The following is a 24,794-nucleotide window of genomic DNA, read 5'->3' on the forward strand; positions in this document are numbered from 1 at the left end:
AGAGCAGAATAGCTACAACATAAAAAACAGAACATAGAAGATGAGTAGATGTCAACCTTGAAAGTAGATGGATGATCTGCGGAGCGGTGGAGTCACCAAGTGGCCTCTTCGGCTTTGTTTGTCATCGCCTCCGGAGCTTTAACTCCGTCACCCCGATTTATTGTGAACTCATACTTTCCCCAAGAGTACACTCACACCCATATCCCTATACACAATGGCACGCTTAAGCTTCCTGCTCCTTGGAGCCCTCTCAGCCCTCAGCGGCGTCGCCACTGCAAGCAACTCCGCAGTGAAAGACCTACTCCCATCCAACTTCGACGATGTCGTCCTGACCGGCAAGCCCGCGCTGGTCGAATTCTTCGCCCCCTGGTGTGGCCACTGCAAGACCCTCGCCCCAATTTACGAAGAGCTCGGGCAGACTTTCGCCTTCGCCGAAGACAAGGTCACCATCGCCAAGGTTGACGCCGACGAGAACCGCTCGTTGGGCAAGCGCTTCGGTATCCAGGGCTTCCCTACTGTCAAGTGGTTCGATGGAAAGAGCGATAAGCCTGAGGAGTACAAGGGCGGTCGTGATCTCGAGAGCCTGTCCGCCTTCATCACCGAGAAGACCGGAATCAAGCCTCGTAGCGCGCAGAAGGAGGCTAGCAAGGTTGAGATGCTGAACGACGCTTCTTTCAAGACCGTTGTTGGTGGCGATAAGGATGTGCTGGTCGCTTTCACCGCGCCGTGGTGTGGACGTGAGTTGATTCCCTAATTGAACCGCCTCTGGTCTACTGGTTTGGCCGAGGTGGCATGGTTTCTTTTTTACTAATTATTCGTCCTTTGTCCAGACTGCAAGACCCTCGCTCCTACCTGGGAAACCCTCGCTAAGGACTTCGCCCTCGAGCCCAACGTTGTTATTGCCAAGGTCGACGCCGAAGCTGAGAATTCCCGTGCCTTGTCCAAGGAACAGGGTATCACCGGATTCCCTACCATCAAGTTCTTCCCCAAGGGCTCCACCGAGGCCGAGACGTACTCCGGCGCACGCTCCGAGGAGGCCTTTGTTAAGTTCGTCAACGAGAAGGCTGGTACCCACCGTGCCGTCGGTGGCGGTCTTGACAGCTTGGCAGGCACCATCGCCGTTCTGGACGAAATCGTTACCAAGAACGTCGCGGCGCAGAAGTTTGACAACCTGGTCGCTGAGGTTAAGAAGGCCGCCGAGGGTCTGCAGGACAAGTACGCTGAGTACTATGTCAAGGCCGCGGATAAGCTGAGCAAGAACGAGGGCTATGCTGCCAAGGAGCTCACTCGCCTCCAGAAGGTCCTGGCCAAGGGTAACTCGGCCCCGAGAAGTTGGATGACATTCTCTCTCGCAGCAACATTCTCCGTCGCTTTGTTGGCGAGGAGAAGCACGATGAGCTTTAAGTTCTCGTCATTATTATTTTTGGATGTTTGTATTTTTCCCTCTTGGATTTTGGCTTAAGGCTCTAGTCACTGTGATTCTAGATTGAGGACAGTGACTCCTAGAAAGCATGAGGTCGACGGAAATGTATTGAATTGTATACGAAAATATTGGCTTGATGCTGTATATTGTACGAATTGAGTACCAACTTTGAGGCTTACCCTTTCAAAAATGTCTATGTGATAGATGAACTAGATCTTGCATATGCAAGTGAATAAAGAAACACACTTCTTCAGTACGAGCATCCTCGTTTGATTGTAGGGTATCTATGAAATCGTAAAAGCATAAGTATCAGAACCAGACACAGGCCAGTTACATGGCCGGTCAATGCACACCCCAGAAAGCATCATGTATGCCATAAATAAAGTATGTGTTTGGCTATTGGTACAGGGGTTCAGCAGAGCTGGACAGCCCAAAAAAATGCAGCTTATTGCGCTCTTTCCAAAAACGCCATGCGAAAAACAATGCCCAAATTCAGATTATGGGCAAAGCGTGTTCATTTATGTTGCCGGACTTGGGGCACCACCCCCGAGGATGCAGCTAGAGATGCCTCTAGCTCATCAAGGCGCTTGGTCATGTCATCCACTGCATATACACATAGGTTAGTTCGCAGTCGCAAGTATGAAGATGTGTCGGCATCGATGGTAGAGGATATTGTAGCATGGACTCACGTTTCCCAAACATCTCCGTAGAGACTTTATCAAATTTGGATTGGAGTTCATTGAGCAGATCATCCACAGCTGCAGCGAGCTGGCCTTGGGCATCAGAGTTCTGAGGGCTTTATTTAGTAAGAGCAATAAGTGGGGTTCGGAGTTCGCAGAAGGTATATACCGGTTGTGATAGAAGAGACTCGCCCTCAGGTGGTGAGCTCTCTAGCTTGTCTGGAGAAGGAGACTTGGAATCATCGACCATTGTGAGACTATGCACTCGCTGTACAGACTGTTTGGAGTATCAGACAGGAGACGGTTGACAGGGCGGTGGACTGATAAGAGGTCGGGTCATATGTATTTCCGGGATATTGCTATGTGTGGACTAGCGTAGTCTTATCGGCGGCGCTAGCCCGATCAGGACTGGCGCAATTTCAAAAAAATCCCGTGGATTCTCTGATGCGGGTTTGATACCAAGTTGCTTTCCTCTTTTCAATTCCTTTCACTTCACACAAAATACAATTTTCTCTTTGTATTTTAACACAAACCCACAATGGTAAAGCGCAGCAAGTTACTCCAGGCTCTCGATGCCCACAAGGGCCGCGATTTCGACGCCGAGAAGCAGAAGAAATTGATCAAGGCCGCCGAAAAGAAGAAGGCTAAGAAGGCTGCTGTTGCCGCCCCCGAGGACAAGATCATTGAGGAGGAGAAGGAGGAGAAGGAAGAAGAGGAAGAGGTCGACCAGGACGAGGAGATGGAAGATGAGGAGGAAGAGGAAGAGGAAGAGGAAGAAGATATCCCACTCTCCGATCTCGAAGAAGATGAGCGCGAGGATGTGGTTCCTCACCAGCGTTTGACGATCAACAACTCTGCCGCTATCCTCTCCGCCCTCAAGCGCATTTCCTTCATCGGCCCCAACACTCCATTCTCAGAGCACAACTCCCTAGTCTCGAAAGAGCCCATCGAGATCGAAGACGTCCATGACGATCTGAACCGTGAATTGGCCTTCTACAAGGTCTGCCAGGCTGCTGCTACACAGGCCCGTGGTCTGCTGAAGAAGGAGGGCATTCCCTTCACGCGGCCGGGCGATTACTTCGCGGAGATGGTGAAGAACGACGAGCACATGAACTTGATCAAGAAGAAGCTTTACGAAGAGGCTGCCTCAAAGAAGGCTTCTGCTGAGGCGCGCCGCCAGCGTGATCTGAAGAAGTTCGGCAAGCAGGTCCAGAACTCCAAGTTGCAGCAGAGACACAAGGAGAAGCGTGAGATGTTGGAGAAGATCAACACCTTGAAGAAGAGTATGTTTTCACTTTCTTTTGCTCTTGATATCTTTGTGAATCTTGCAGTCGCTAACCTGATTTTCCCACACAGAGCGCAAGGCTGACGGCTCTGCCCCTACCGACGACTCCAATGATATGTTCGACATTGCCATTGACGAGGCTAGCCAGCCCGAGAAGAAGCGTAGCCGTGGTGATGGTCCCGGTAACTCGAAGCGCCAGAAGAAGGATGCCAAGTTCGGATTCGGAGGCAAGAAGCGCCATGCTAAGAGCGGTGATGCCAAGTCCAGCGGTGACCTGAGCAACTTCTCCGCTAAGAAGATGAAGGCTGGCGCAAAGCGACCCGGCAAGAGCAAGAGAGTCCAAGCCAAGGGACGCAACTAATCGTTTTAACGTGATGGGTTATGTTGTCACATTGCATTTGTATCGTGCATCATGTAATTATTTTTTCTCGCTTGGGTCTGGATAACCAAAAAATGGCAGTTTTGATTTATTATCTCTTTGACATGCCAATGTGAGACTTTGTAGTTATAGCCGGATTATACAAGCGACAAGAGGTGAGCTTAAAAGAACGAAAAGTTGCGAGTTGTAGGTATTATATGCTACACACTGAAGTATCTTACGGATAAAAGGCGGGATATTATACAATAAGAGTTGATATTACAGATAGCAAGTCTATATACAAATGCTATATCATTTTATAGGCACTATAGTCTATTGGGCTGCTTCAGCTTCAGCTTTGGCTGCTCTCTTCTCCTCCCACTCTGTCAAGAACTTCTCCACCTTCGGTCCCCAGACCTCTTCGCCGGCGTCAAGGTCCTCGTATTCCAGAACCCTGTCAGGGGAGAGTTCATAGTCACCTTGACGACTACGCACCAGCTCGCTCATCAGAGCACAGCTACCAACAGCTTTGCCCAGATCATGCGCCAGTGAGCGGACATAGAAGCCCGACGTGACAGTCATCTTGATCTTAACTGCCGGAGGCTGGGGCTTGGGATCCTCTGCAGGTACAGCAGGGACCTCTGCGGTTGCAGGTTCGGGGGCAGTAGGCTCAGGTGCTGCAGGCGCGGCCTCGGTCTCCTCGGTCTCCGACACCTTTTGCTTCTTAGCAGCCTCCGCGCCATCATCCTTCACCTCATCCGCCGGGGGTGGTGACTTGCGCTTGGTAGAAGAAGCTTCGGGCACTTTGGTCGTAGCGTCACCCTCGGCGGATGGCGCAGGCACAGAGGCTTCCTGATCAAGAAGCTGCTCAGCGACAGCCTTTTCATCACCAGTCATCTCCTCCTCGGGCCATTTATACTCGTGCGTGCCGGGCTCGTACCACTCCACAACCTCCATGTTCAATACCTCAACGGGCCGGTGCTGGATCTCAACTGGCGGCACCTTGCCCTCGCGCGCATACTCATACAGCTTCTTTCCATTTACGCGCAAAGCAGAGAAGATGGGCGGCTTCTGCATGATGTTCCCGCGGAATTGTTCGAGAGCCTTCTCGACTGCTTCGCGCGTCACATGTTCGTAGGGCGCGCGGCGCACGATTTTTCCTAGGCGGTCGTAGGTGTCCGTCTCCGCGCCGAAGGTCACAATGGTTTCGTAGCTTTTGGTGCAGGCCAGGAAGTCCTGGAGGGACTTTGTGCCCTTGCCGATTCCGGTGATGAGCACGCCTGTCGCGAGCGGGTCCAAGGTTCCGCCGTGGCCGATCTTGACTTCGAGGCGTCGGTGGCGACGGCGTTTGCGCTGGAATTTACTCTCACGGTCGCGGCGTGCGCGTTCTTCTTCTAACCATGGTTTGAATGTCTTGGATGGGTTGAAGTGTTTCTGCAGAGTGCGGATCACGTCGGCGGAGGTAACGCCCTGGGGCTTGTGGACGGCTATCGGAGAAGTTAGATCGAAGTCTTTGCTTTAGCACAACTTAAGCTCACCGAATACGCCTTCGAGGATCTTCTCGCCAGACATTGTTTTACGAAAAAGGCGAAAACCTGGAGGGAATGGCATCTGGAGAGATGGGAGGCAATCCTAGATGGAAAAAATGTTATTTTGTAGAGATTCGGCTCCCGCCTTTACGGCAGTTCTTTGGGACCATTCTAATACAATTGATATACAGGTTTATAAACCATTAACAAGAGATATCTACAGATATTACGGTACTATATAAATGAAAGGCCTCGGTAATATTATTCTCCTTTTCAAGTGCAATCTGAAGACATTGTTAAGGCATCTTTGATGTTTTTTGATATCCTTGTAGGTTCTAGTTCTTCTCATAGCAGAGAGAAATATAACAAAAATAATTTGAAAGCCGAGATGATAACTGAACTCCTACTTATTATTAGGGCACTTCAAGACCCCACTGTCCACCGTCATGATGGTTTCAAAAAGCCCTACACCCTGCCATACTATACTATGCTACATTACATTAGCTCGAGGTTCATCCATGGATTTCTTGCAGCGATGGAATATTCTGATTTGTACAATAAATAAATGCATAAGCTTCACCCGGTAGCTGTGGCCAGCCAACACGTTCCGCGGCTGTTAGAGTGCAGTAGCCAGGGCCAGTTAACAACCACCGATGCTTGGTCCTCAACCGATGCATATGACATTACTAGAAATTCTGAGATTGAAACATGGACCATTGACTTTTTCATTCTCAATGCGACACCGGCAAGAATATTATTAGCGCCTAAACTTATATCATTCGTCATGGTACCGTTCTCGAACATAGTTAAGAAATCCCCTCCTAACTCGGACTAGATCTAAGGATTGACTACCATCCATTTCAGAAGATAATACCCTACTAGTCAATTTTGTGGGCTAAGAGATCAGACAGCCAAGCCCTCGAAAAGAAAAATAGATGGGCCCTAAAACTCTACACCAGTGTCGACAACCCCTCCAACCCTTAAGAGGGAATATTTCGGTCGAATTTTTAGGTGATACCCGAGAAACATGAATTGAGGTAACTCTCAGAAAGGGTTACCCGCGTCTCGCACCGAGATTTAGTACACATCCATGGGTCTCGACGGCCCTTAATCATCATATAGCTCTTCCATATGGGATCTCCACCCTGCACACAACCCCAGAACCCTATGAAGATACTTTACCCACCTCTTGAAAGGTGGGATGGGCTCCGTCATGCCTCAACAAACTTCATATAGCGGCTCCAACCTTGCAACCGAGATCTGTCCTCTAGAAGTGGCGTGCCTAGCAGTGTCCTGCCAGATTAACATGCAGCATTCTGGTACGTATCAGTACATAGATATGTAAGTGCATTACAAATGTACATATGCTGGTAGCCTCTTACTTAGGTACCTAGGTAGAATCCGAATATCCAGATCGGAGTTTAGTTTAGATCTCACCCGTGGACCCGTGGACCACTGTAACCTTAAATTTCATCTTATGTAATTATGCAGTCTACACGTGATGTATAAACATATACATTCCCGATAAATCAGGCAGATACACCCGACGTAATGAATTGCCGGTAACTCGTTGTATCTGTAATTTACTGATCGATGACCTCGACTGTTGACAACAGATTCCCAGTCACCTTCGTCTCGTTCTCATATCCTCAGTTACTTATCTCACTTCCCTATCAACACTTCTACATACATTATCATCGACACCCACCATGCCAATGCCACCATGACATCCCGCGAAGAAACCGTCCTAGCTCCCACCGATCCCTCTATCACTGATGAGAACGATTGGTGGGAGTTCGGTCTTACCGATGTGAAGGTCCTAAAGCCCGGGAAGATGCTCTATGCCAATCTACTGGACGCCACAGAACAGAACCCAGTGCAGGTGATCGGCTGCTTAGAGCCGCTTCGTGAGGACCAGGAACACTTAGGTGTGTATCGTTGCAGTTACAAGCTCGTTATCAATGCGCGTTTATCAAGCAGCTAGCTGACCAGTCATTCGCTCACCAGTGCTCAACCCGGATAACCCCCCCTAAGCGCATTATTATTGACGAAGTCACACACTATGCCTACGGTCAGACTGAAGATAAGAGTATTGAGCTCTGGGTTGCTGGTAAGGCGGGCTGGTACGACATCATTTCGCCCGCCAAGGGTTTCACACCCACATACAATCGCATGGTCCAGGCCATTGACTTGCTGTATTTCCTGGTCGATAAGCATCAGCAGGGAAAGAGACAGATCAATCCCTCTTTTAGGAGTCTCTGTGAACAAGTGAGTCTTTCAATTTTGGATAATGCGCTATACAAAAGGCCTAATATTCATCCACCCTCAGTACACCTACCACACATATGGCTCATGTGAGACCCGAGAACAGTCAGCTGAGGTCTTTGCGACACACGCTACCTTTTTGCTTCGCTGCATGATCCAAGGCGATGCAGATGTGGAATGGAAGAAGACAAATGTCTTCGTCCATCTGCGTCGCCAATTTAACGTAAGTAAAGAAGCAACCTTGTTTACAATAACCTACGTGCATACTGACAACAAGTCTAGGATGACTACAATAGGCTGATAGAGGAGCTTTCGCCCTCCGAGGAAAGCGAAAGTGAACCCCAAGACGAACCAGAAGTGGTGACTCCTCGACATCAGCCTGCAGCAATCTCAAAATCACAAGCCGATGCCATCTATCAGTTGCTCAAGGACCTCAGAGAAGAAGGTCACTTGGCAAAGCGTCGCTTGCATATTGACCTCCTAGGAGAACGTTTGGCAGAACGGTTCTCTTTTAGCAAGGAAGATGCCCAGAAAATTATTGCCATCAGGGCAGACGCTGTGCTGGAAATGATGGATGAAGAGGACTTTAGGTGGCCTCGCTATGTCATCCATAGGGAACTCACACATGCATCCACGCAGTCAGCCCCTCTACCAGCTGCACTCCTAACCCCCCTGGATTCGCAGGAAGACTCCAGCGACGATGAGCGGTACGGCCGGACTCAGAAGTCTGTGCTACGTCCAAAAGTCCACACAGTCTCCAATAAAGTCACAGGCAAGCGAAACCGCAATGCTTCTACAAACCAGCAGACGGTCGAATCCAACAACGAGGAAGACCAAGAGGACCCCGATGGAATCGACGATATGGACGATATGGAGATCGAAACACCCAGCAAAACCCGCGGCCATGAATTAATCAGAGATCCATTCTCAGCTACAAAGCCTCGGACTCGCTCGTTCTTGTCCGCCTCTTCGAGCGGCCCCGGCTCCTCTCTTATGAAGAGCCTGTTCAAGGACAATATCAAAAAAGACAAACCCCAGTCCCTCTCGTCTCATCCCCTATCTTCGTCGCCATCGCGTCAAATTCCGACTCCAGAGCGAGATCAAACTCCAGATACGTCACAGGAAATTGAAGAACCCACCGACGAGACATCCGCTACCTGGACATGCCGCATGCCCGGATGCGAGAAGGTGATTTCGACCACCGATAGAATCGAGCGCAAGAAGCTTATTGGAGACCATGCCGGAGAGCACGAGTGGGAGACGCAGATGAAGGTCGAGCTGATGGAATCAGAGAAACGCATGCATTCTTCCTTCCCCGTCAACAACCTCATGCAATACGTCATTGATGCACATGTGGTGCAAATGCGCACTGCATTCCCGGAGTTCTATTCTTCAGGTAAAGAAAATGGCACGGCTCAGAACGGTGATCATCCCCCGGATGAACAGACATCCATTCCAGAGACCGAGGGATTAGAAGAGCAGAACGACGAGGACGAAGAGGATGATGAAGATCAGGAGCTTGAAGACCTTGCGAATGGCTACGTCTGATCTGTTCATCCTGAGATTAACGATCGTTATGTGCCACGACATTCATCGGAAATCGAAACTGAAATCGGAAACACGGTTGAACAATCAGAACCTTACATCCCTGGATTTTGATGATTACAACACAATGGAGCCAGGTGAAGGGATTGGAACACAGCGCCACACACTTAGAGAGCTCTCCTCTCGGGTATGTTACCAAGTTACCTTTTCGCAGATGTCAAGAACACCCAGCCTAACGATTCTCTCTACCGACAGATACCCGCACCTTTCAAGCTTTACTCAACGCCGCTGGAAAAACAGTTGCTGGGTGTTCGAAGGATACAGATCTCCTACGGAACGAATTTGCTAGATATGCACAGCAGCCCTAGAGGTTTGATGGACACTACGCTTTGCTGATGATTCTTTCAAATTGGGCTTTTTATTTCTTCCACTTGATACCCCCGCCCAAAGTAGGTAGAAGCCCATGGAGCTTGAAATAGCACAATTGAGATATATTCTCTATCCGTTTTCCTCCATCCTCTTGGCTAGAATAGAATAGAGAATCAAATAATCTTTTCAGGTACGCCGTTCAACTTTAGTACGCACGAAGACAGCAACCAGAAGAAAGATTACAATATAGAACTTCTAGAAATCAAGAGAAGAGAACACAGTGCATTGAGTAGAACACCAACACTCGATCCGAGGACATGGAGTGTGTATGCAAGGACAAGGTCAATTAAGAAAAGCAAGCAAAAGGAGGGGCAAAGAAATACTGTCTGTCTGTACATGGCGAAGAACAGTAGATTGGTATTGGGAAAGGGGGAAAGGAAAAGAAAGGGAAAGAGAAGCTCTTTTGACTCGGAGGGGTATACCAAGAACACGCCACATATATCACAACACATACGCACCAAATTGAGAGGTAAGAGAGAGAAAAGATATAGGGATACAGAGAGGATTGTAGAAGAGATAAGAAATAGATGTCGAAGGAGGTTCAGCAAGATGCTTGTAGTTGGGAAAGGCAAAGAAAAGGTGGGCGATGAAGGCCAGAAGAGAATGAAAAGGGAAGACAGGACTATCTATCGGCGTGAGTCCTGTCTCTGACCAAATTTGAGGACTATTGCTGGTAGGCACTGTGAGCCTCGACGAGAGCTGTAGATAATTAGCTGCTAATTCTCCAATGAGGAAAATGCAATGGATACTTACTCTGAAGAGCAGAAGCTTGTCCCTGTCTAGATTCACAAGCACATTGGAGCGTATTTCCATCCAAGAAATCGAGCAAGATGCTGTTGGGCAGTTCCTGCATGTCTTCATCAGGAAGACAAGGAGTGCGGAACTCGCTGAGATGGTAGCGTTTAGTCATGTTCCGGGTGGTGGCATCATTGGTGCTAGGTGTGAGAACAACGTATCCCTCTTCATCGATGCGCATGACCCGACGTTTCCATAGTAGAGTTTCTGGGAACTGGACGTTCACCTCGCCAATGTCAACGGGCTCAGAAGTACGCGAGCTACCAGATCCCAGAGCCTTACTAGACCCATTTGTGGTGGGAACATCCTCCTCTTCCTTGACTGGTGAGCTAAGGGCTCCAATAATGCTCCGGCGTGAGTTGGATGTGATCGATGACACGCGGCGCATGAGTCGCGAGGTCCGAGATATTTTCTTATCTTCAGATGTGGAAGAGGCGGATTGAACGCTGTCGTCAGTCCTAGAGCGCGAGGGGAGAGAGGGGCGGCTTCCGAGATGGCTGTCAGGGCGAGACGTCGCTTGGCGACTAGACGTTGTAGATGAAATTGACGTGCTTCGGTCCTGGGAACGGCTGGCAGGCTCAATGGGCGAGACCTGAGGGAGTGGTGCCTCAGCTGTCTCATGCTCCACAGTCAAAGGGCTAGCCTGGAGTTTGACAACATCGGACTCCGAGGGCTCGACTCCAGAAGACCCGGGAGAGATATCTGCATCGCGCACGATCCGGGCCGTCACGGAAACAGAGTTGGCAGGGCGTGTAGCATCCACAGACACCTGACGGTTGTGCCGACTCAAGCTCGGCGCACGGGAAAAGCCGTCGGGGACGTGAGCAGAATGCATCGTACTGGATGGTGTGCTTTCATGGTTCCCACTGGGCACCGAGGTAGATGCGCGTTTGCGAAGGTTCTCGAAAGACGAGGAGGCTGATGGCCCACTGATAGCCGGACTCGCACCCGAGGGAGTGCCTTCGCGGCTCGAAAACTTTTCAAGAGCCTTGATACGACTGGAAATTCCAGAGGAGACGTTGATCTTCTTGGCCATGAGTACCGGTGTAGGCGGGCCATTTTCAGCGTGAGAACTAGAAATGGACCGGCCAACGGCGAGATTTTGCATACCCGATGACGATCCCATAGAGAACGGGCTCGAGACGGCACGTGAATTCCTCCAGGCGTGATCGGCGCCGTTGGGAGATTTCACAGATACCGGTCTGGCCTCTTGGACAGTAGCTGAGGTCAATTCCTCCATGAATGAATCGTCGGAAAGGAGGTTGTCGTCGTCCGAGAACTCCACGGTAGGCACTTGAATAGGCTCCAGGCGGATCTTGCGCCGCTGATCCAGGGTAAGAGGCTCGGCTTTCTTGGGAATTGGGTGATCAGGAGTCGCCTCGTCCTGCTCGCCTGAAACAAGAGCGGGGGCGGTTGGGGTTTCCGTGCCGGTGCTCTCTGGAGGGGTAATAGAGGGGGCGGAGGGGAGGGGAACCGCCTGAAGAACCTCTGCTGAGATAGGTACCTCAGAAGGCTCGTCAGTTGGCACATGTGCAACTGGGGAAATTTCTGATTGTGTTCCGGGGACGCCCTCTGAATCAGGTCGGGGGGCATCCGAAGGCTCATTTTGAAGTGGAGCGTCAGGATTAAAGGTAGGTGGGGCGACAGCAGGGATTGCGGAGTCCTCGTGCTCAGTGCGTGTCTCATCCTCAGGGGGTGGCTGCAGTGTTCCTGCCTTGACAGTCTCTGAAGGTGTAGCACTTATTCCCGCAGGTAAGGATGGCATATCCTCAGCTTTGGCAGGAGAAGGATCAGAGATCGGCTCTGATTCAGTCTCAAGGGGCTCAGAATGCTGCTCTGGCTCAAGTGTCACAGCAGACTCGACAATCGGGTCGGCTACTGGTTCGAGGACAGCTTCGGAAGTTGGACCAGCAGGCTCAGAAGCAAGTTCAGGAATTTGCTCAGCAACTGCCTCGACGGCAGGCTCAGGAGCGGAGTCAACAGTGGTCTCAGGAACGGGTTCGGGGGCAAGTTCAGGAATGGGATCATGAACGGGTTCGAAGGCGGGTTCAAGTCTAGACTCGGGAACAAGCTCAGGGGCGGGCTCAGGAGGCACTGAATTGGCCGAAGGTAACTCCGGTTGGTCTTGTTGAATTGTCTCAGGCTCCGACAGCAGCATCTCAGAATCAGGATAGTGGATCTGAATGAGATTCTCTTTATCGTCATCCGGATCCTCGGCAATATCCTTAACTGGTTTGAGCTCCCTTTCCTCAGAGACCTGCTTCATCTTCGTTTCCTCCGCACGCTTGGCCATATTCTTCCTTCTTTGCTGCAGAGCCTTCATCAAACGTTCTTTCTCAGGGGTCAATCCCGAGGAGGTCGACAATGCTCCAAGAGATTTGGCCCCAGGGGAAAGTTGAGGTCTCGAAATAGGAATAGAAGGGGGTGGGACCAGCAAAGGTGGGACTGGCGGCACACGACTAGTGGGTTTGGTTGCGAAAGTGCTCCCCTGAGATCGAGGGCGGGGCGCATCACCGTTTTGCTTCCGCACGGAAGAAGATCGCATATTCGTCGGCAGGGACGCAACAGGGCGTTGGTCTGCATTTCGAGTACTGCCTGCTGTGCGGGGTCTTCCACTGCTATCTACGGACGGCCGAGGTCCCAGCTTAACCTTTGGGGTGTATCCCGCAGCCCGTTCCAAATCTCGAATTGAGGGGCGGGAGGATTGTGTGGACAACCGGGCCTCTTCTGAAGGACGGGGGAATTCATCCAAGATAGCCCGGTACCTAGAACTGGAGCGAGAACGAGTTGATTTTACGGACTTGGGGGACATCGTTGCTGATTGTGGTTCGATGGGACTCCCCCCGAGAGATTGTGGCTCTGGAGCTCGCCCGGGACGGGGGTGGCATAAGGTCGACTGACGCTTTTTCGCTTTCTGGTGATGTTGGAGGTAGTTCCGGTTCCACGGGGGGTTCAATGGGCGACGGCACTAGGGTAGCTTCCGACTTGACGCTCCTTGGAGTACGGCGGGCCTCCGACTGGGGAGGTGGGACTGGTTTCGGATCTTCATCCTTTGTGCCATTTTCCTCGGCATCTTCCGTGATTTCCATCAGCCGGCGGCGTCGAAGAGAACTTGAAGAAGAGGTGATCGAAGTCGAAGCGGTATGAAGGAGACACGCGGAGGACAAGGCGCTTTCGGTGAGATCGGAGGCTTTCGACAGAGGAAGTACGGTGTCGTTTGGGCTGAACTTATCGGTCACGGACTGGAATTGGACATTGCTTCGGGCTGGGGACAGGTTAGACTAGACCAATGCATGCAAAGGCGTGGATGGGCATACCTAGTATGAGCCGAGACAACCCCTCCGGCATGTAGCGGATGATCACTTTTCTGCGCCGGTATTGAAGGAAGCCATAGAGCGGCGAGCATTCCTCGTAGCCGTCAATGGCATTCCGGATTTCGGGCACCCCGCCGTTGCCTCGTTCGTGGAGGGCAACTTCATCTCTGGCAACATAGTGTAGTAGAAACCTGAAACATAGGGGTGTCAGTGGACATGTCAATTTATGTATCTGTACAGAGGACGAGTTGTAACGTTCGAAAGGGGGGTTACTCACCACCCACCCGCGTCGGCCAGGGCACTCTGGTAGGCTTCCACGACGGGGGCACTATCGAGCCCATTCAAAGACATGGCGTGAGCCGCATAATAAAGGAGGCGCAAAGCCGAAAGTAAATGAAAGAGAATGAAAAAGTGGCCCCCCAGAAAGCGGGTAAAGGATAAAGGTTGATCGGATCTTAAAGATCACCCAATCAAGGCCAAAGTGGCAGATTTGGCTGTTTCATGACAAAGTTGGGTTTAGGCGAACTTCTCAGGGGAACATGTTCTCCACCTTGGATTATCCCAATTTAAAAATATCTTCAATTGCTTTTTGCTTTAATTGCTTTCAAATGTTTATAAAGTTATTATAATAAGTCTAGAAGTTATTGAATTCTATAAGTACATGTAGTGTACATTTTGTGGAATGATAGTGGATGTTGTATGTTGTATGTCAAGTATGAAGTAAATAGGCTAAATTAAACATATGAAACACACTAGAATATAAATAGTTATATATAATAGTCAAATAGTCAATAGTTACGTAGAGACATAGAGACATAACTTGAAGCTATACATAATTCTACCTACTACCTACCTAGGTAGGTACATAGTACTAGTAGGTATTCCCGCTGTTCTCCGCCTCGGCGTCCTCCGAAAGCGGGAACTCAGATATCTACTTGCTACCTAGGTACTCCCATACTTAATTGCAATGAATCCCCTTCATATTCATATTCATCCTCATATACAATAACCTACACCATGACCGACCTTCCCCCTCTATCGACGATCCCTTCCCTACCCCAAGAGGCCCAGCTTCGGGTGCTCGATACCCTCTTCGAACCCTCCCCAGAGCTCCACCAACTGATGATCCCTGTGCTGGCCAACCAGACCTTCTCTTCATACACCAATCTCATCGATGCTGTAGGGGGTCGCATGTCTGCACTTTCAGCCCCAAACTCACCTACCGACCGAGACGTGCTCTTTGGTATTCTGGGATCGCATCCGCGTCTTGGCAGAGCCCCAGCCAACCCGGAGCATCTGAGCGAGCTGAGCAAAAAGGAACAGGCCCAATTGAATGAAGGTGCAGAGGAACAGGCTGAGAAATTACGAGCACTGAATGCGGAATACGAGGAGAAGTTTCCGGGGTTGCGGTTTGTGTAGGTCCACGTTTCTTGCGTTGTGTACAAGTTGTAATATTGACTTGAGATATATAGTACATTTGTCAATGGGCGCAGTCGGGACGTGATTATGGTTGAAATGCGCCAACGCATTGACCGTGCCAATGTGGAAAAAGAGATTGAAGAGACCATTCAGGTAATGTTCTCTTATGGAGGGTATAGTTTTATGTACTGACTTTTGTAGGGTATGTGCGATATTGCAAAGGACCGAGCGAGAAAGCTTCAATCGCGCATTTAATGTAATTTTATCTATTGCATATCTATATTCTGTTTATATTCTGTCTATATTCTATCCATTTTATATACTTCTAGTATATACTTCTATATAAAATTCCTCATTAAGCAAATGACAAGCAACGGAGGGTCCAAGTCTCCACCTTCATCGCCCCAATTTGATGTCATCCAACGCGGTTATCCGGTCTTTGCCGCTTTACTTTACTTTTCTTTCTTTTTTTTTATATTTCTTCAAGTCTTTGCGAACACTGTACATTTCTACTTGTGTATTACCTCTTACCCCCCATGCGACTACACACATGGCGGAGGGAAACAATCTACAACTACGAGTCGCGACGAGCCCCGCGATAACCGATTCGACCCCCCTCCGCACCTCGACATTCCCCGGTAAGTCGCATTCTGATTTTGGACTATGAACCCCGAATCTTGATGAATTTCCAAACCGGAGTTTGAAATTTGAATCTGGTCTGGCCTGCATAACTCCAATGCGCCACTGGCCACTGGTTCTGGGCTGTCCCTATCACGCGCCAAAAAGAACAAAACATGATCACCCAAAAAATACTGACTGAACTATCAGGTTCGGCCACATCGGATGTCCCCTCGGGTTCGACTCACAGTCTGCAAGATGCTCGGAATTCCAGACGCTCGGTCATTGGTAGCTCTTTACGAGATTCAACCTCGAATACCCCTCACGAGAAGACCGAGTCAAGTGCTATAGATCCGTTATCGCAGGTAAGCTCTCAGCTCTCACGCAAACCTGCAACACCGAATTGGCCCTTCCCTCGGTCCGATCATGTGCTTGTTTTGCTTTGTGCAACCCGCATTTGAGATGCAGATACGGAGATGCAGGAGCAGCGCTGACAGGAGGGCCGTGCTCCGTCACCACTGTAGCACATCATCCAACGCACCAATACCCAAAAATCCATTCCCCTGAAATTGCTGGGAAGAGCATCATACGAAGCAGAGGCCGTCGGCTCCGACTACAGCCAGCCAGAGCCAAGCCCGACACGGGGAGATGCATTGCCTTCAAAACCTCCCAAAGAGAAGAAGTGAGTTTTTAAAATGTGTCAGCCTGCCTTGGAAACACCAGTCACGCCGATGGTTTGTGTCGCCGACACTTGTGTGCCGGGGTTTTCTTTGCGCCTCCCCCGCATAGTCCACTTGAGAAGATCCATCCCCAGGATTCTCCCGGCAACATATACATTATATTACCAGCGACTGACCTGTGATTTGTTCTTCTCGACTACAGAAAAGGCGTTTCCTTCCTCAGCCGAATCATTGGAACCAAGAAAAAAGATCAGCCATCGGAGGCAGAAGATGAGACCTCGGAATCTGAGGCGCACCGCATGTCCGTGGACACTTCGCATCCAATTGGATTCATACCTCGACATCCTGCTCCGTCCAAATATTTGAAGGTGCGAGCCCATTACAAAAAGGATAAGACGTTCAACCGTATGTTTCTGGCCCAGGAACTGCAGGGCAGCGGCCCATCGCCCAAACCCGCAGATAGACGGGTATCTACGTCCTCGGCCTCGCCGCAGAATGGCGATCACACTGGGAAGGCTGTCTGGGCACTGATGTTCTCTAAGGATGGTAAATATCTCGCGGCCGCTGGCCAGGACCGGAAGGTCCGAGTATGGACTGTTATCGCTACACCGGAGGAGCGCGAGGATGCCAATGGGGACGAAGAGGCAACACCAGTAGACGCACAAGATACTTCCGGCCTGAAGGCGCCTGTATTCCAGCCGGTGCCCGTTCAGGTGTATGAAGGACACACGGGAAGTATACTAGACCTGAGCTGGAGTAAAGTATGCATGCTCAAAGCATTCAACTCGATGGGAAACGGCCATGCTGACCTGCGAGCCAGAACAACTTCCTTCTCTCGTCATCAATGGACAAGACAGTGCGACTATGGCATATCTCTCGACCGGAATGTCTCTGCTGTTTCCAGCACAGTGATTTTGTGACTTCGATCCAATTTCACCCGCGTGACGATCGATTCTTCCTTGCTGGATCTCTCGATACGAAACTGCGGCTGTGGAGTATCCCAGATAAGAGTGTGGCTTTTGTGACTGCTGTGCCCGATATGATTACCGCAGTGGCATTCACTCCAGATGGCCGATATTCCATTGCCGGATGCTTGAATGGCATGCTTAACATCTATGACACCGAGGGACTAAAAGTGTCAGCCCAGATCCATGTACGATCGGCCCGTGGGCGCAACGCTAAGGGTAGTAAAATCACTGGAATCGATACGATGACAGTTCCGAAGGACGATGCTAAGGACCATACTGAGCGTGATATCAAATTACTGGTTACCAGCAACGACTCCCGCATCAGGTTGTACAACTTCAACGATCGATCATTGGAGGCCAAATTCCGCGGTAACGAGAACACCTGTAGCCAAATCAGAGCCACGTTCACCAATGATGGCAAGTACATCATATGTGGAAGTGAGGATCGCAGGGCATACGTGTGGCCAATTGGGTCTGTGCAACGAGATTCTGAAAAACAGGCTGTGGAGGTATTCGAGACACAGTCTGCCATGGTAACGGCCGCAATCATGGCCCCGATTCCAACGAAACAGCTCCTGGCACTATCAGAAGATCCAATCTACGATATCTGCAACCCACCCCCGGTAGCCCTGATGGGCCCGGAGTTGACAGAACCATCAAAGAAAACAAGCCCAGGCAGAGATAATGGAAACCCCCACAAGCGCTCTGCATCAGCACCTCGCCTATCCATCGTCAGCAGAATGGCCCACGAATCACCCTCGTACCTCGCACGATCCAAGCACCCAGATGGAGAGATAATCGTGATCGCCGACTACTCCGGCAAGATCAAAGTCCTCCGACAAGACTGCGCGTATCAAAAAAGACGCTACGAGAACTGGGACGCCAACTCCACCATCTCACGACGGATCCTCAAACGCTCCAGCTCCGCACGCCGCAGCATCGCCTCCTCAATCGGAAAGGAATCTTCCCACAAAACCCCCTCCGAGCGCATCGTCTCATGGCGCAACTCGGTCATACGCCACGGCCGCTCCAGCACCGAAGGCTCCCGCGCGGGCTTCCGAACCCGCACCCCCTCCCCCCAACACCGCCCAGCAGTTTCCAGACTGGCCTCCTCCCGACCTTCAAGTCTCGGCCCCAACGAATCACTATCCGTCTTCACTACATCCCCACCCCCGTCACCACGTCGACCCCGGCCGGACAGCAACCGCACAAGCGAAGACGTGAGCCGGGCAAATGGAAACAACGGCCATGCAACCGCCTCAAACTCGAAAACCCAACCGTCGAAACCCATCTCATCTGCAGACATCGTAACTAGCGGCAAAGCACAAGACAACCCGCTCTGGCTACAGGGCGACCACAGCTACGCGTACTGGAATAAGATCACGCACGATGCGCTGGCCATGCAGTCCCGGAAATCTAATGATTTGCTCAGTCCGGGGAGGATCCCGCGCGAGCGCAAGATGAGTGTTTCAGGAGGTAGTTTTCTGAGCAGTGACTATACCTCTTCGACGGGTGATGCAGAGGAAGATGTGCTCAAGTGTGATAATTGCCGTGGGACGAGTTTCCGCAGTGTTAAAGGGAGGGATGGGAAACAGAAGCTTATTTGTTCGGAGTGTCATCGGCCTGTTTCTTGAGTCTTCTTCTTTCATTTATGGACGTGGATGCATGTATGATCTACGGTCTCTACGATCTATGATTTCCGCGATGTATGATAGGGTTTGGCGTTTTTGTTCCGGCATCAGATACCTATTGGAGGGTGTGTTGGCTTTTGTTTGTTTTACGTTGTTATGATGTCGATATGTTTTGTTTAATGTGTACATTTTGTTAGGCCTCGACAATAGGGCATGTACAATATCAGATGCAATGAGAGACAAGAGATGGAAATATCCTTGAAAAGACTATGTGGTAGACACATTGTAGAGTTATCCAAGTATGGCATGGTTCCTTGCTTCCTGTTCCTGACTATACTTCCCTCGCATTCCCACTCAGACTGCGAAATAAGCCTCCAAAGAGAATAATACAAACATAGCGATGCCGGAGAACAGTTAGGTATTCATGTATCCCTTATCCCAAAGATGACACAACCCCTACTTTTCCAACTTCCTGACATCCTCAACAACCATAACCTTCATCCTCTCCCGATCCCAAAACCCCGCCTCATCAGTCTCAATCATCGCCTTAGCCTCCGGCGTATTCAACGCACAACAGAACCTGCCCCATGCAGCCTCGTCCCCAAAGGACATGGTGACAACGGCATCGTACGTCTCGTCAATGCTTCCCGCCAGCAGTATCGGATTGGATCTCACGTCGTGCTGCAGATATGACCGCGTGTGCGAGAGGGGGTGCTGCGTCGCCGCAGATATCTGCTATCATGCGCATGTGCTGCTCGTAGCGGGTTTTGAATTCCTCGTGTGTGATGGTTGTCTTGCGTGGTGAGAAGACCATTACGCGGTAGACCATGTTGGTTGTGGGCGTGGTTGTGTTTGGGAGTTGTTTGGGAGTGTGTTATGCTAGTTGGAAGTTTGGTAGAAGGCTTCTGCTACCAGGAATGGAGATGTCTAGGTGGTTATATACCTAACTACGCCTTGTGAAATACGAGAAGATTCAGATTCCTGTTGTTTCTAATAGTTTGTTGTATCTCCTAGAGTGTTCTTGAATGCTTCTTGTGACTCATGCATCTATGACTTCTTTTTTTTAGAGACTCTGTAGTTTATTGATAGCCTTTTGTCGCCTTCACAGTGTCTGGATGCCTCAAAAGGTTGAAGTTCCCCCAAACCTTCAACTCTACAAGCTTCAGCAAAGATCTGCAAACCTGTAGAGTTTATCATATTGAAAGTACAAATATCAATAAAAGTACTATGATACATGTTGAATTGCCACAATGGTCCACAACTCCTGCAGGAAGTTCGAAAGTCCTAGGTGAACTTAGTACAGATGTAGTCCTAAGTCCCCTGCAGTGCTACACAGGCTGTCCTTTGCTCATGTCACAGTCAATACTTTGGAAAATCCCCTAGAATGTAATTGATAGTAACTAAATATGACAAGAATAGTCGATTCTACGTCCTTGGGGTGTCTTTTTTGGTAGTCTTTTTGGTGGTCTTTCGAGATATCTTTCGAGATATTACGCGAAAGATATTACGGCGATTGTTGGTGGAATAGGATGATTTTTTGATGAAACAGCTTTAGAAGAAGATGATATAACTTTCTACACGTCACTAACTTTCCATCCATTAGCTGGAATGGTCCAGTTATGTGAGTCATGATACTCGAAATGGTCGCGGACCTTGTAAACCTTATGTTGTGATGAGGTTCCGTCTTTTTCTATCTTTGGAGCATACGTTGTGTATGTACCTAAGATATCCCTCGCATATGCACTGTATGGCTTGTAGGGAATTTTCATCATCATTTTGTTTGTATATGTCCAGATCGGTTGCCTACTGAAGTAGAGGTGGTTGAGGGTAGAGCCTTGGCCCTCACTCCTGTTTAGCGCCAATAAATGCATTTAAGTAGACCCCAAGTAATGAGCCTTGACATAGTAGAATAAATAACCATGATTGGGACGTATCCCATTCAGGGAAGGCCATCTAGAATTTTGCAAGTATAAATTGCGGAGTTGAACCATATTGATGCCAAGACATGGAAAAAGCCGCCAGCACACTGATAACACCTCCACACTCTCTTCATCCACCAACTCTCCCAACCAATTCCTCCCTCGAGCCTTAGATATCAGCAGGTACCTCCTTTTGATCTGCGACGTTCCATTCTGAGCATTCCCCGCGACACCAAAAGAGCCACCCACCAACCTGCGCATCCCACCACACCTCTCAACCCAAAACCGCGAGCTCTACAGACGCTCACCACCACTCCAAAATGCCCTACCTACCCACCTCCCAGGCCTACCTGGAGCAGTCAGCGCAGTTATTACAAGCGTACCCAGACACAGTAAGCACTCCACCAGCACCTCCCATCCCAACGTCATGCAATCTTCCACACCGCGTCCCCCACAGCGGGCAACAATGAAACCGCAAACCCCAGTCCCAAACCCAAACCCACCAAACTAACAACCAATCCCCCCAGACCCGGATAGTAACAAAATACAACTTCCCCACAAACCGACGAGGAAACCTAAAGCGAGCCCACAAATCGCAAGTCCGAAAAGACGCCGCCAAACCCACCGATGCTCCTTCCACCACACCCGCACCCCCATCCGCCGCAACCGCAACCCTCACTCTGAAAACATTCAACCCAACCACCGGGATCTGTCTGCACTACCGTACAAACAAGGCGCAGGAAGTCGGCCGTCTGATTACGAGTCTGGGCAAGCTGGCTGCCGGCGCTGATGTAGCGGGTTTGGGGTTATCGGCTGCGGTGCCTGCTGCCGGCGCGGATGTGGAGATGACTGATGCTCCTGCTCCTGCTCCTGCTGAGGAGATCGCGCCGGTTGCTGGTAAGGCGCAGGGTCAAGCTCAAGGTCAGGGTCAGAGTGCGAAGGGGAAGAAGAAGGGTGGGAAGGGGAAGCGGTAAATTAACTGGGTTCTTTTGAATGGGATTCATTGAATTGTTTCTTATGCTTCTTTTCGCTTGTTACTTTTTATGATGCATTCATAGATGTGGGAGTGAGGTCTTTTGATATCGGGACTGAGATACCGGCTTCTGAGTTCGGGCTGGCTATGCAATCGACGGATGTTCTTGTGGATTAAGTGGAGTTTCAACAGAGACCGGTCAATTGATGACGTGTATTTAAAAGGGTCTTTGGCGTTATCTACACCTACAAACATATCCAGACACATTGGAGAAGTGATTCGAAGATCTAGATACAGAGAATCCGCCGTTAATCCATGGACGCCAGTCCAGGATAGACCAGGAAAAAACAAGTAAACGCCATTCCCATGCGAGCCTTCAAACGAAAATTGCATCAATCAATAAAATAAACAGAATAAGAAAAGCATAATATCACGTGAAAGGGGAGAGGGTATAAAACAACACAAGAGGGAAGAGAGAAGGGCATCGTCTAGAAGTCTTCATCGAAGTTGAGACCGCCGCTGACGACCTTCTCACCCTCTGCGTTGACCTCCTGCTTGGTGCTGGCCATGACACCAGCCTTCTGGTAGTCACCGACACGCTTCTCGAAGAAGTTGGTCTTGCCGGCCAGAGAGATGGACTCCATGAAGTCGAAGGGATTGGTAGCGTTGTAGTACTTCTTGTTGCCGAGGGCCACCAGCAGGCGGTCAGCGACGAACTCAATGTACTGGCACATCAGCTTGGAGTTCATGCCAAGCAGAGCACAGGGAAGAGCGTCAGTGAGGAACTCCTGCTCGATGCCAACGGCCTCGACAATGATTTCCTCAACAACCTTGGGGTCGGGGCGGTGGTTCATGTGGGAGAACAGCAGACAAGCGAAGTCAGTGTGGAGACCCTCGTCACGAGAGATCAGCTCGTTGGAGAAAGTGAGACCAGGCATCAGGCCGCGCTTCTTCAGCCAGAAGATGGAGGCGAAAGAGCCAGAGAAGAAGATACCCTCGACGGCGGCGAAGGCAACCAGACGCGAAGCGAAGGTTGACTCACGGTCGTTGATCCAGCGGATGGCCCAGTTGGCCTTCTTGGTAATGCAGGGAACTAAATGCCACGTTAGACAATTGAACGTCATAAAGTCAATGTGAGAAGCACTTACTAGTGTCAATGGCATCAAAGAGGTAGGTACGCTGCTTGGGCTCCTTGATATAGGTGTCGATGAGCAGGGAGTAGGTCTCGGAGTGGATGTTCTCCATCATGATCTGGAAGCCGTAGAAGCAACGGGCCTCGGGGACCTGGACCTCTGCACTGAAACGCTCAACAAGGTTCTCATTGACAATACCGTCAGAGGCCGCGAAGAAGGCCAGGACGTGGGAGATGAAGTAACGCTCATCGTCGTTCAGGCGGTTGTGCCAGTCGTGAAGATCCTTAGAGAGATCAATCTCCTCAGCGGTCCAGAATGAGGCTTCGGCCTTCTTGTACATTTGCCAGATCTGTGAAAATGAGAGGTATGGTTAGCTTCAATGTTCATGCTGGCAGGACATCCTTCGCGATATCCACTTTACGCGTGAAACGCGTCGACGTGACTTACCTCATGGTACTTGATAGGGAACATGACAAAACGGTGAGGGTTCTCCTGGAGGAGGGGCTCTGTGGCTTCAATTTCCTTGATAGTAAGAGGCTTGTTCTCGAGGGCCTTCTCGGTAGGCTTCTCAATGGGGGTGTCGACAGGCTTGAGAGACGCGTTCTCCTTGCCACCCGACTGGAAGTCGAGCTTCTTAACAGGGGAGTCGCTCATCTTGAGGTTCTCGAGGGAGGAAGCAGCCTAAGAAAGAGGAAATGTTAGCTCAAACGAACTTCACGACGCGTCTTGACGCGAAGAGGCAAGAGGCAAGAAGCGTGACATCACGAACCTGCTTGGAGGGAGTGACTTGAGCAGCCATTGGAACAAGTGTGTGAGGAATGTAATATCACAGAAACAATTCTTGAACAAAAGGACGGCAAGTAATAATGAGACGGAAGCTTTGAGAGTGGGATGGGAAATTTGGAGTTGAACGAGGGAAGAGAAACTCGATTAAGTACTGCCGATTTCTCTTTAGCGCGACGGGCTAAGTCACGTCGCACGTGACAGCGCGCACTGATTAGGTAACATTCGGCGCGTCTTCCAAGGTTTTTCCCCCAGCCCTTCTTTCCTAATTGGGCGATTCTTTTCTCATGCCACTGGGGTCCCAGCAACATCCGAAAGGATAGTCCTTGGCCGTGCTCCATTCCAGCTCCATTCTTGTGCATGTCATGGAGTTTTGTACTTTTTTTATGTAGATTCTGTAGATTCCGATCTTATCTACATCTGTATCTATATCACTCTCGAATCCTTGACACTCTATTCTGATAATAATGAACACCAATATCCAACATTGAATACGGCAATTACCACGCTACTACCTCCATAAGCCTACGGAGTACAACCTAAGACATCGACTCTCACGCGTGTCCAATTTTCGGTCCCCACTATTGATCACGATCAGATAAGCCAGAGAATCCACAAAAAAACGCGACGCGACTGGGAAAACAACCGGATTTACGGATGTAATTGGTTACGTTATTGGTCTAGATCTAGGCATTAGCATCTCATTCGCCAATTTATAGCTCAATTTCCATAATTTCCATGGCGTAAGGGTGTGTTCAGCTCCCCACACGCGTTCCATCTGCTGTGTTAACATGCTCCAAGGGTTCAAATGTTGTTTTCGTCCGTTAGTCTCGACAATAAATGTATACGTAGTCCATAGCATAAACAAGGCGAGTAACATGTGGCAGCTCCTGTCAAGTCCCATGAATGAAGGATCTCTTTTCCTTTTACCCCATCAGGAAACTTCTGGGAGTGGACCCGCAAGGGAAACAGAAAGTGCCGATCGTCTTAGCTGCGTCACACCTAGGCAGCCACGCAGTATTTTAACGTTAGGGGTCTTTGTTGGAC

The 24,794-nt window shown here is 50.0% G+C and overlaps 11 protein-coding genes across 11 annotated transcripts; 6 read left to right on the plus strand and 5 right to left on the minus strand.

Annotated features, from left to right (window-relative positions):
* Positions 1-214: 214 nt before the first annotated feature.
* On the plus strand, positions 215-1,506 carry N7519_005902 (protein disulfide isomerase family protein; the record flags this gene model as incomplete). Its single annotated transcript, XM_057292678.1, has 3 exons — positions 215-737; positions 831-1,429; positions 1,486-1,506. The coding sequence occupies 3 exons, from the start codon at positions 215-217 to the stop codon at positions 1,504-1,506; spliced, it is 1,143 nt and encodes a 380-aa protein (XP_057147489.1).
* Positions 1,507-1,937: 431 nt separating this feature from the next.
* N7519_005903 (heat shock factor-binding 1 family protein) lies at positions 1,938-2,353 on the minus strand (the record flags this gene model as incomplete). Its single annotated transcript, XM_057292679.1, has 3 exons — positions 1,938-2,026; positions 2,113-2,212; positions 2,273-2,353. 3 exons carry the CDS (start codon positions 2,351-2,353, stop codon positions 1,938-1,940), a joined length of 270 nt encoding a protein of 89 aa, XP_057147490.1.
* Positions 2,354-2,641: 288 nt separating this feature from the next.
* N7519_005904 (EBP2 family rRNA-processing protein) lies at positions 2,642-3,749 on the plus strand (the record flags this gene model as incomplete). The annotated part of the gene is made up of 2 exons (XM_057292680.1): positions 2,642-3,386; positions 3,460-3,749. The coding sequence occupies 2 exons, from the start codon at positions 2,642-2,644 to the stop codon at positions 3,747-3,749; spliced, it is 1,035 nt and encodes a 344-aa protein (XP_057147491.1).
* A 330-nt stretch (positions 3,750-4,079) lies between these two features.
* N7519_005905 (pseudouridine synthase PUS4) lies at positions 4,080-5,318 on the minus strand (the record flags this gene model as incomplete). Its single annotated transcript, XM_057292681.1, has 2 exons — positions 4,080-5,233; positions 5,285-5,318. 2 exons carry the CDS (start codon positions 5,316-5,318, stop codon positions 4,080-4,082), a joined length of 1,188 nt encoding a protein of 395 aa, XP_057147492.1.
* A 1,680-nt stretch (positions 5,319-6,998) lies between these two features.
* N7519_005906 (uncharacterized protein) lies at positions 6,999-9,088 on the plus strand (the record flags this gene model as incomplete). The annotated part of the gene is made up of 4 exons (XM_057292682.1): positions 6,999-7,205; positions 7,283-7,543; positions 7,605-7,763; positions 7,823-9,088. The coding sequence occupies 4 exons, from the start codon at positions 6,999-7,001 to the stop codon at positions 9,086-9,088; spliced, it is 1,893 nt and encodes a 630-aa protein (XP_057147493.1).
* A 1,090-nt stretch (positions 9,089-10,178) lies between these two features.
* Positions 10,179-13,974, minus strand: N7519_005907 (uncharacterized protein; the record flags this gene model as incomplete). Its single annotated transcript, XM_057292683.1, has 5 exons — positions 10,179-10,213; positions 10,268-13,074; positions 13,211-13,574; positions 13,627-13,814; positions 13,901-13,974. The coding sequence occupies 5 exons, from the start codon at positions 13,972-13,974 to the stop codon at positions 10,179-10,181; spliced, it is 3,468 nt and encodes a 1,155-aa protein (XP_057147494.1).
* A 666-nt stretch (positions 13,975-14,640) lies between these two features.
* N7519_005908 (2-oxo-4-hydroxy-4-carboxy-5-ureidoimidazoline decarboxylase) lies at positions 14,641-15,297 on the plus strand (the record flags this gene model as incomplete). Its single annotated transcript, XM_057292684.1, has 3 exons — positions 14,641-15,038; positions 15,096-15,195; positions 15,244-15,297. The coding sequence occupies 3 exons, from the start codon at positions 14,641-14,643 to the stop codon at positions 15,295-15,297; spliced, it is 552 nt and encodes a 183-aa protein (XP_057147495.1).
* A 295-nt stretch (positions 15,298-15,592) lies between these two features.
* Positions 15,593-18,942, plus strand: N7519_005909 (WD40 repeat domain-containing protein; the record flags this gene model as incomplete). Its single annotated transcript, XM_057292685.1, has 5 exons — positions 15,593-15,680; positions 15,871-16,025; positions 16,185-16,342; positions 16,543-17,101; positions 17,161-18,942. The coding sequence occupies 5 exons, from the start codon at positions 15,593-15,595 to the stop codon at positions 18,940-18,942; spliced, it is 2,742 nt and encodes a 913-aa protein (XP_057147496.1).
* A 453-nt stretch (positions 18,943-19,395) lies between these two features.
* N7519_005910 (Dimeric alpha-beta barrel) lies at positions 19,396-19,768 on the minus strand (the record flags this gene model as incomplete). The annotated part of the gene is made up of 2 exons (XM_057292686.1): positions 19,396-19,572; positions 19,634-19,768. 2 exons carry the CDS (start codon positions 19,766-19,768, stop codon positions 19,396-19,398), a joined length of 312 nt encoding a protein of 103 aa, XP_057147497.1.
* A 1,410-nt stretch (positions 19,769-21,178) lies between these two features.
* Positions 21,179-21,832, plus strand: N7519_005911 (SRP9/SRP21 family protein; the record flags this gene model as incomplete). The annotated part of the gene is made up of 2 exons (XM_057292687.1): positions 21,179-21,250; positions 21,386-21,832. 2 exons carry the CDS (start codon positions 21,179-21,181, stop codon positions 21,830-21,832), a joined length of 519 nt encoding a protein of 172 aa, XP_057147498.1.
* A 487-nt stretch (positions 21,833-22,319) lies between these two features.
* N7519_005912 (ribonucleotide-diphosphate reductase subunit RNR2) lies at positions 22,320-23,763 on the minus strand (the record flags this gene model as incomplete). Its single annotated transcript, XM_057292688.1, has 4 exons — positions 22,320-22,924; positions 22,980-23,313; positions 23,412-23,645; positions 23,734-23,763. The coding sequence occupies 4 exons, from the start codon at positions 23,761-23,763 to the stop codon at positions 22,320-22,322; spliced, it is 1,203 nt and encodes a 400-aa protein (XP_057147499.1).
* Positions 23,764-24,794: the final 1,031 nt, after the last annotated feature.

This window comes from Penicillium mononematosum (assembly GCF_028829835.1).
Source record: "Penicillium mononematosum strain IBT 11891 chromosome Unknown utg000003l:1.0-8172316.0:1.0-8177699.0, whole genome shotgun sequence".
Lineage (NCBI taxonomy): Eukaryota > Fungi > Ascomycota > Eurotiomycetes > Eurotiales > Aspergillaceae > Penicillium > Penicillium mononematosum.